The 10,916-nt window shown below is 40.7% G+C and overlaps 1 protein-coding gene across 1 annotated transcript; it reads right to left on the reverse strand.

Annotated features, from left to right (window-relative positions):
- Window positions 1–2,361: 2,361 nt before the first annotated feature.
- LOC147616676 (uncharacterized) lies at window positions 2,362–10,590 on the reverse strand. The gene is made up of 3 exons (XM_086777181.1): window positions 10,298–10,590; window positions 9,736–10,220; window positions 2,362–2,538 (listed from the first exon to the last, which is right to left on the reverse strand). Exons 2-3 carry the CDS (start codon window positions 10,177–10,179, stop codon window positions 2,362–2,364), a joined length of 621 nt encoding a protein of 206 aa, XP_086633307.1. The 5' UTR covers window positions 10,180–10,220; window positions 10,298–10,590.
- Window positions 10,591–10,916: the final 326 nt, after the last annotated feature.

Here is a 10,916-nt window from a genome sequence, read left to right on the forward strand (position 1 = left end):
AATGCTCATTAGCCTTAATGAGTTTTATAAAAAAGTGATTAAGAATTAATACAAGATTAATCCTTTCATTAATCTTTCCCTCTTTTACACTAATTAAGGATTTTTTTTTCTATTTTGCAACACTTTTTTGTTTTAAAAGGAATTTTGAAAAACTCTGTATGAGGTAGTTGTAGTATTTCTGGAGTACTACAACTATGTTTCCCTGAGTCGTCCCTGATTTTGTCATTTAGACCCTAAAAAAGTAGCCCGAATATGGCTCGTCATCATTTTCGCGTTGTATTTTTACAATTTTTCGTGGTTTTTAGGTTGCTTTTTGCCTTGATTTTTAAGGCCAAATTTTGAGGATACTAGTCGAAGCCCAACATGGTTGATTATGACTTTGGATGACCTGGTCCACAGTCGAAGAGCTCGATGTCAGCTTTCCAATGAGCTCTAGAGCGCCTTCATTGGGTATATGGTTTAGGAGATACGGGCCTTTACACAGGGGTGTTTTCTAGAGTCTTTTCTTTTTTTTCTCTCTCTCCACCTAAAACTCTGATGTTTCACACTGTGAAACGGTTTTCACGCGTGAGCCGGACATCATGAGGAAATTAAATTTTGATTTTTTATTGTAATTTTTATGTCTAGTGGGAAATACGAATTTCTCTTTTTTGGAGGGGAACATTTTTTGAATTCAAAATAAAAGGGATATGGACATTTTCCCAAAAAGGTAAGTGGAATAAAAACAGTCAACCTTTTAATGACACCCCTTACACCCTTCATAAATGACCCCCAAAATGGACAAATTGACAACTCATGAGCATCTTTGCATTGACTACTCATTAGCCTTAATGAGTTATGTAAAAAAGTGATTAAGGATTAATCCAAGATTAATCCTTTCACTAATCTTTTTCTTTGTTACATTAATTAAGGATTCTTTCCCTGTTTCATAGCACGTTTTTGAGGGTGTTCCAATAGGAATTTTGAAAAACTCTATACGAGGGAGTTGTAGTATTTTGGGACTACTACAACTTTGTTTCTCTGAGTCGTCCGTGACTTTGTCGTTTAGACCCTCAAAAAGTAACCCGAATATGGCTCGACGTCATTTTTGCACTATTCAACTTGTTTTTAGTATAAGGTGTTTTTATTAATTAGCATTATGTTAGGTAAAACATACATTGCAAAACAGTCCTTAAATGGCAAGTCCTAGGAGCTAAGATCGGTTTTGATACCAATTGTAAGGTTTCCCCCTTCAAAAATAGGGGAAACACTTAAGATAGTCCACTAAGTCTTAACTTTGAGAAAATTTCCTACTCCTCGACACCTTGACCATGCAGAGATTCAAGGATACGATTCATAGGTAAGACCTAGTCCTATCGCATAGGGGGAGCATGATCTTCTAAAAATCAAATCACCCATAGAGTAATTGATCATAATTTGGGCAACTACTAGTCTTGATTCCTAGAGACAACGCTTTTTTCCTCATCCATGCAAGGCACAGTCCGCTGGCCTAGTCTTCTGGAATAGAATTGCCCGAGAACCTATTTATCTAGCGTAGGGCTTTCACTGAATCTATTGGAAAGCTACTCGACTAATCAAGTCCACCCGTTCGTAGGATGGTGCCGTTGGGGCATTCCATCCTCCAACTTTCCACCCTACTCACGCGTTAATTTGTTTTCTAAATAATCCTACCACACTATTTGACATAAATAAACATGTTCCTTAATTAAGGCCCTTTTTACAAGGTTTGTTAAAACAGTCTTTTTCCATAGTACAATAATGCCAAAGACAAGATTTATATAAAAATTTTTATACATGAATCAATTCCATACAAGCCAAACCGGCTCTCTTATTCTTTTCCTTTATACTGTCGATGATCTAGAATTCGGCCTTCCAGCCTCTTCATGCTGGGAAAAACCCTATGGGACCATACACCTCGTCGGCCGCTGGCACGAGGACTTAAGCCAACTTGTCGCCCTCTCAGGCTTCGTCGCTCGATCCTCTTGCCCCTGAGAGGGATGTCTACACACTAGGGTGAGCTTATTCACCGCACTAGTCTGGGCCCTCAGAACTAGACAACATCACAATCTCTAGCCTCAATCGGCGAACCTTATTCTCCCAATGGTATGAGGGATACCTTAGGCCAATCCCGAGCTTTGCTAACGACGCGGCCCGGCTACACAAGTACAGAACACGGAGTTAGCATCGAAGCCAGGAAAAACCTATACTCTTTCTTTTAAAGATAACAATTTCAATAATTGAATATAGCATCACTTCAAATAGTAGCGTCATACATTTTTTTAAAAGGAAAAGATACACATCTTCTTTCTTCATTTATTGACATTAATATTAAAGAAAAACTCTTTTTAAAAGATAACCAAGCTAACATGGCCACCGTTCCTTTGTGGAACTTCCAAACAGGAGGGTTGAAGCCGCATTAGGAGCATCTTTGCCAATTTCAATGTTGCGGCGTGCTTCTCCTGAAGTGATATTTTGGCATTTTTGGTATGGAGCCATCGTGAACACTGCCTTGTAGAGCTTGGCATTGCGATCATAATGCTTCAGTCAGATCTCAATTCCAAGATTGTTTGCTCACTTTATGAGCAAAAAACTACATAGCACGCGAATCCTCTCTAAGGTAGAAAACCTCTTGCTTAAGTCCACGCAAATGGCAGGGGGGGAGGGAAATTGGTGAGATATCCTTAAGGAAAGGGCAAAAACGTTTTGCTGAGGGGTGAGGGGTGCTGCTGTAAGTCTCTTCACATGGGGGGTGGAGGGAGAAGAGTTAAGGACACCCTCTCCACAATGGACTGGCTGAAAGTTGGCTTATCTCAAAATTGGCACATTAGGGGGTGCTGAGAGGGGGGCAACAAGGGACGGCTGTAGGTATTGCACGAAGTACACTTTGCAGGTACAGACGGCGGCACGGCCTGCGCCTGCAGAGTATAGGCTACACATGAATGTGTGATGCGTGCTAGCCATGGAGCACCCCAGGGGTTTATATAGGTATGGGGTACGGGTGTGGGCGCTGCGCAAAGTATGGTATACCGTCAAAGGATGCGGATCAGTGGTCTGCATGGACCTGGGAAAAGGTACGGTGGCGATAAACAGGGAAAGGTATGCATGTCCCCTATTTGATCAGAGGCAGCATGGATGTCCACGTAGCGGTGCGTGTGGACCACACAGTGAGCGGTCGACCTTTGGTCCTTGTGTGGCCATTGTACGGGCACCTTGGTCAATGTGTACGATCCTTTTTGGGGCGAGGTCCCCAAATTTGGGATGTTGGCCTCAATTTGCGTGCCGGACTGCCTCGGGAGGTGAATTTTTTTTTGGGCAAAAATGTCCAAGATGTTCTCCTGGTCATTGGTGTGCAGACCGTTCATCAATCGGATGCCCAGTCGTGCATTTATTAAGGTTTAAAGGTCGTCTTTTTTAACTAAAAATAACCGCGTATAAGCTTGATCTGGTGTCTGTTTTGGATATTGTAAACTCCTATATTTGGGCAAAATCGCGCGTAGATTCCAAATTTGAACTTAGAATTTGAAGATTCTAAGTAGAAATGGCTCATTTAATAAAATCATTGATTTTTACACCATAAAAACTCATAAATTCATCTATTACATGGACATTTTCTTATTAATTAAGATGGGCATGTTACATTTAGACCCTCAAAAAGTAGCCTGAATATGGCTCGTTGTCGTTATCCTGCTGTTTTTTATGATTTTTCGTGATTTTTGGGCTATTTTTTGCCTCGATTTTTGGGTCAAATTTTGAGGTTGCTACTCGGAGGCCAAAATGGTCGATTTTGACCTCGAACGACCTAGTCCAAAGCCGAGGAGCTCAATGGCAGCTTTTCGATGAGCTCTAGAGTGCGTTCATCGGGCATACGATTTAGGAGATATGGGCCTCCAAACAGGGTTATTTTCTAGAGTCGTTTTTTCCCCCCCACGTGAAACTCTGGTGTTTCACGCTATGAAATGGTTTTCACGCATTAACGGAACTTCACGCGGACATTAAATTTTGTTTTTTTTTGTGTCTAGTGGAAAATACGAATTTTCCTTTTTTGGGGAAAATATTTTTTGAATTTAAAATAAAAGAGATATGGACATTTTTCCAAAAAAGGTACGTGGAATCAAAAAAGTCAACCTTTTAATGATACCCCTTACATCCTTCATAAATGACCCCCAAAATGGACAAATTGACAACTCATTAACATGTTCTCATCATTGAATGCTCATTAGCCTTAATGAGTTATGTAAAAAGTGATTAAGGATTAATCCAAGATTAATCCTTTCATTAATCTTTTCCTTTTACACTAATTAAAGATTTTTCCCTGTTTCGCAACACTTTTTTGAGGGTGTTCCAAAAGGAGTTTTGACAAACTATGTATGAGGAAGTTGTAGTATTATTGGAGTACTACAAGTTTGTTTTCCTTAGTCATCCGTGTTTTTGTCATTTAGACCAAAAAACGTAGCCCAAGTATGGCTCGTCATCGTTTTTGCACTGTTTTTTGTGATTTTTATGGTTTTTGGGTTGGTTTTTGTCTCGATTTTCAGGTTGAATTTTGAGGCTGCTGGTCGGAGGCAAAAATGGTCAATTTTGGCTTCGGACGACCTAGTCTAAAGTCGAAGAGCTCAATGTGGGAGCTTTCGGATGAGCCCTTGAGCGCCTTCATCTTGTATATGATTTAGGAGATATGGGCCTCCAAACAGGATTGTTTTCCAAAGTCGTCCTTTTTTGCCCCACGTGGAACTCTGGTGTTTCACACCATGAAACGGTTTTCACGCGTGAACTAGACTTTACGACGCGGAGATTAAATTTTAAAATTTTTTTTATTTTTTTATTTTTTTTATCTAGTGGAAAGTATAAATTTTTCCTTTTTGGGAGAAAAATATTTTTTAAATTTGAAATAAAAGGGATATGGACATTTTCCCAAAAAAGATAAGTAGAATAAAAAAAGTCAACCTTTTATTAATGACACCCCTTACACCCTTCATAAATGACCCCCAAAATGGACAAATTGACAACTCATGAGCATCTTCTCATTGAATGCTCATTAGCCTTAATGAGTTATAAAAAAAGTGATTAAGGATTAATAATTTCACTAATCTTTCACTTTTACACTAATTAAGGATTTTTTTCCTATTTCGCAGCACGTTTTTGAGGGTGTTCCAAAAGGAGTTTTGAAAATCTCTATATGAGGGAGTTGTAGTATTTTTGGTGTACTACAACTTTGTTTCCCTGAGTCATCCGTGATTTTATCATTACGACCCTAAAAAAGTTGCACAAATATGGCTCGTTTTCATTTTTGCGATGTATTCTTATGAGTTTTCGTGGTTTTTAGCATGTTTTTTGCCTAGATTTGCAGGTCGAATTTTGAGGTTGCTAGTCAGAGGCTAACATGGTCGATTATGACTTTGGACGACCTAGTCCAAATTTGAAGAGCGCGACGTCAGCTTTTCGATGAGCCCTAGAGCGCCTTCATCGCATATACGGTTTACAACATATACGGGCATCCAAATAGGGGTGTTTCTTCCAGAGTCTTTTTTTTCCCCACGTGAAACTAGTGTTTCATGCCGTGAATCGATTTTCACACATTAACCGAACTTCACATGGAAATTAAATTTCAAATTATTATTATTATTGTTATTTGTCTACTGGGAAATATGAATTTTTTATTTTTGGAGGGGAATAGTTTTTGAATTTAAAATAAAAGAGATATGGACATTTTTCCAAAAAAGTCAACCTTTTAATGACAAACCTTACACCTTTCATAAATGATCCCCAAAATAGACAAATTGACAATTCATGAGCATCTTCTCATTGAATGCTTATTAGCCTTAATGAGTTTTGTAAAAAAGTGATTAAGGATTAATACAAGATTAATCCTTTCACTAATCTTTCCCTCTTTTACACTAATTAAGGATTTTTCCCCTGTTTCGTAGCACGTTTTTGAGGGTGTTCTAAAAGGAATTTTGAAAAACTCTGTATGAGGTAGTTGTAGTATTTGTGGAGTACTACAGCTGTGTTTCCCTGAGTCGTTCGTGATTTTGTCATTTAGACCCTCGAAAAGTAGCCCGAATATGGCTCGTCGTCATTTTCACGTTGTATTTTTATGATTTTTCGTGGTTTTTAGGTTGCTTTTTGCCTCGATTTTGAGGTCAAATTTTGAGGCTGCTAGTCGGAGCCCAACATGGTCGATTATGATTTTGGACAACCTGGTCCACAGTCGAAGAGCTCAATGTCAGCTTCTCCCTATGAGCTCTAGAGTGCCTTTATCGGGTATACAGTTTAGGAGATATGGGCCCCAAACAGCGGTGTTTTCCAGAGTCTTTTTTTTCTGTACTCAGCTTCACAACTAGAAGTGGCCATAGTAGGTTGCTTCTTGCTCAACCAAGATATGCATGAGCTACCGAGCATGAAACAAAAACCACTTGTGGAAACTCTTGTGTCATAGCAACCAGCCCAATCTGAGTCCGAAAAAGCATGTAAATCTGGCGGCAACGATCCCCCCTTGGGATAAAACAACCCAAGATGTATGGTGCCACTCAAGTAGCGAAAGATGCGTTTAACTGCCTTCCAATGCTGAGACCCTGGGCTATGCATAAACCTGCTCACCTGTGAGACTGCAAACTGAATGTCTGGCCTCGTAATGCATACATAAATGAGGCAACCAACAGCTGTCTGATAGAGTGTGACATCAAAGTGATCTCCAGCATCATGAAGACTCAACTTCAAACCTGTCTCCATTGGAGTAGCAATAGGCTTGCAGTCTTCAAGGCCAAGGCCAAATCTCCGCAACAATGTCTCAATATACTTTGTTTGACACAAAGCAATACCTCCATCACACTGCTTAAATTGTATCCCCAAATAATGATGCAAATGCCCCAAATTTGACATCTCAAAAGAGTCATTCAAGTCAGCCTTAAAATCAGCAATATGACTCTCATTTGGTCCTGTGAGCAGCATGTCATCGACATAGAGAGCAATGATTAGATGTACATCATCCACACGTTTAACATACAAAGTGCTTTCTGTTGGACTATTCTGAAAACTATGTGCAGTCAAATATGCATGTATCTTTTCATACCAAGCTCGTGGAGCTTGCTTTAAACCATATAAAGCCTTTTTCAACCTACACACTTTGTTTTCCTGCCCTCTTTGAACAAAACCACGAGGCTGCGATACATACACCTCCTCATGCAAATCTCCATTCAAGAATGCAGTCTTTATGTCCAACTGATGTACATTCCAACCATTATGAGCTGCCAATGCACAAATGCTACGAATGGTAGTCATACGACAAGTGGGAGCAAAGGTCTCATCAAAATCAATGCCCTTTTCTTGAGCATAACCCTTTGCAACAAGTCTAGCCTTATAGCGATCAACACTGCCATTTGGCTTTCGTTTCAACTTAAAAACCCACTTACATCCAATGGCCTTTTTACCAATAGGCAAATCACACAAAGACCATGTACCATTCTTCATTATAGCATCATATTCACTTTGCATTGCAGCCAACCAATTTTCTGATTTTTGTGCCTCATCAAATGAAAGAGGTTCTTCCTCTTCACACATACTTGACACAGCCAAAGCATAACAATCTGATGCATAAGAGGCATGCTGAAAACCTGAACGAGTACGACTAGACATAGGTGCATCAATTTTACTATCACGCAAGGTTTGTACAAGCCATTTAGGCATACCTCTAGCCTGCTCATTTTCAGCCCTATCCTCAGAAATTACATCCTGTAAATCTGCATCAGAAATAGGCTGATCTATGATGTCGTTGGAAATCTGCATAGGCTGAATATTTGCCTCATTAGGACTTACATTTGAATTCCCACCTGTAAACAGAGGCAACAATGTATCAAATACATCCCGTGAGCTCACACCTGTCTCTTTGGTACATGATAACAAAGGCTGCACAGCATCTTCCACAAAAACAACATCTTGACTAATCAAGATACGCTTTGACTGCGGATGATACAATCTGTAACCCTTGCTCTCAGCACTGTAACCAATAAAAATGCATTTGACAGCCTTATCATCCAATTTTCTGTGTTGTTGCACAGGCACTAAAGTATAGGCCAAGCAACCAAAGACACGCAAGTGACCAATAGAAGGCTTCCTGCCATGCCAAGCTTCGTATGGAGTAATAGACTGCAAGGCCTTAGTGGGACACCTGTTGAGTACATATGCAGCACACATGACAGCCTCAAGCCAAAACGCATGTGGCAAAGCTTGGCTCTTGACCATACATCGTGCCATCTCCATAAGTGACCTGTTCTTCCTCTCAGCAACACCATTTTGCTGAGGGGTATACGGCACTGTACATTGGTGTTTTATCTCACGACTAGCTAGAAATGCATCAAACTCTTTAGACATGTACTCCCCCCCTCGATCAGTACGGAGGGTGCCCACAGTACAATTGGATACATTTTCAACCATAAGAAAAAACTGTTTGAAGCACAAAAACACTTCGGACTTTGCCTTCAGTGGATATACCCATGCATGCCTTGAGTAATCATCAATGAAAGTCACGAAGTACAAGTGTTTACCAAATGACGGAGTTTGCATAGGCCCACATACATCACTATGTACAAGCTGCAATTTGCGAGTGGCCCACACAGAACCATCCTTTGGAAACGCAGAACGCTGCATTTTGCCCAAAATACATCATTCACAAACATGTTTCAATGGTGCCTCAAGAGGGGGCAATGAAGCAACCATATCAAATTTCTGCAACAAACGCAACAAACTAGCAAAGTTCAGATGACCAAAACGAGCATGCCATAGTTTTGCATCTGAAACTGCCTTTTCATCAGAAACTGCATTTGCTGAATCTTCCACACACTTGTCATAAGAATTGAGCCTATACAGCCCACGAAACAAGGTGCCAGATGCAATAATCGTATCACCAGAAGTCAAATCATGAACAGTACATCTGTCATCCACAAATTTGACTACAAATCCAAGTCTAGCAAGTGCAGAGACAGACAATAGATTCTTCTTTATCCCTGGCACATACAAAGCATCTGAAAGTGTGAAAGCGCTACCATTTGCAGCAGTAAGAATAATTTTACCAACGCCCTTCACTGGGTAAGAAGCATTATTGGCACATGTGACAGTATTCCCATTAGGGACAGCCTCAAGAGAAGTGAACATATCACGATGCGAGGTAATGTGCTTTGTAGCACCACTGTCAAAATACCATACATGAGAGTCAACAGAAACTGCCAAACATGCATCATGTACAAATGGGTCATACTGGCAATACACGCTAAACGCCCATTCTGTATCCTGCACAACATTTGCAGAATCTGCATTTGTAGAAGCATCCGCTATTGTGGCTGCATTTGACTCTTTCTTCTTTGCCTCTTTAGCCTTTAGCTTAGGGCAATTCTTAATGACATGATCATTTGCCTTATAATAGTTGCACCTGGTCTTTTTCTTACCTTTATCAAGAGCCTTCTCAGACTTATTGTTGCTACCTGTGGAAGGAGAAGAAGTTGCAGACCTACTAATAGGAGAAGAAACAGTGGAAGGGGCTGCCTTACCACTTCTTCTCTGCTGTTGGGCAGCAATAAATGCTTGATCAACTGCACGTTACCTGGCCCTGTTTTGCCTGGACTGCGCTTCTTGCAAGAGCTTGTTGACTAAAGTATCATACTTGACAGCATCAGGTCTGTCCTCATTAAGAAGTCTCCACGTGGAAGCAAAAGTCTGATATGTCTCAGGTAAAGCATCAAGAACAGTCTGCACAAGAGAATGATCAGGAATAATCTCTCCTGCAGAAATCAACTGTTCTTTGAGATCTTTAATCTCAGCAAGAAAAACATTCATGTCATCATCTTCTTGCATAATCTTCAATTCTAGCTCTTTACGCAGGTAAGCGATTTTTGCCTCGTTACGACCTGCATACAAACCAGCTAGAATATCCCAAGCCTGTTTTGCTGTTTTAGCTGAACGAATATGCGGGGTGATGTTACGTTTGACAGAAAGTGCAATCAAGGCATGAGCCTGCGCATCTTTACCATCCCAACGAGCTTGTTCAGCAGTGGGTAAAACAGCAGCAACAGTAGAGCTGCTAGAACCTGCAACATCCTCAACAGATCCTACATCCACAGAACCTGGACGTACATCCGTACCCTGAACAATGTTCCACACTCCTTTTGCAACCAAAACATGCTGCATCATGTATGCCCAAAGTGGATAGTTGCTGTCTCCATCCAGTTTGTCTTCAGTAGACAACATGCGAAATACATCATTGCTGTTATCAGCCATGGCCACTGACTGAAACTGATGCAAAAGCTACCTGTAATGAAGCAAAGACTGAACAGAAGACAACTTGTGCTATGTAGCACGGTCCACAATAGAACACGTATGCCTGTTTTGTAGAAAACTGCACTGTCGAAATTTCTGCAGAAAATGACGAAAACACCTGTGCAGAACTTGAAATGCAAAAACGGAGCCCGAAACGACCTCAGATGCAAATTCTGAGAACGCGAAGCCCTACAGGCATATTTGCAGAGTATATGGACCTGCAAGCGCTCGTGAAAACTCACCTCAATCGGAGAACGTGAGTCGGAGGGTGCTGGCGGCGTAGCCCTAGGAGCCGATGCCTGCTCTGATACCAATTGTTGGAATTAGGGTTGCAGGAAAGCACACAAAGCTTGGAGAAGAAGAAGCAAGAATGCACACAACACAAAGTGTATTGGATTGTATCAATGTACAAAAGATAAGTTAGCCCTAGAGTGATGGGCGTATATACAAGCCGGGGGAAAAAACCTCCTAAAGAGGGAAAAAGTGCCCCGACGGTCCTAAGTGTGTTTACACACATCACTGCCTATATATATATATGCAACAGTTTCACGAGGGGAAAAAAAAAGACTGTAGAAAACACCCCTGTTTGGAGACCTCTATCTCCTAAACCA

This window comes from Cibotium barometz, chromosome 38 (genome assembly GCF_041138505.1).
Source record: "Cibotium barometz isolate CiBa-2024 chromosome 38, ASM4113850v1, whole genome shotgun sequence".
Classification (NCBI taxonomy): Eukaryota; Viridiplantae; Streptophyta; class Polypodiopsida; order Cyatheales; family Cibotiaceae; genus Cibotium; species Cibotium barometz.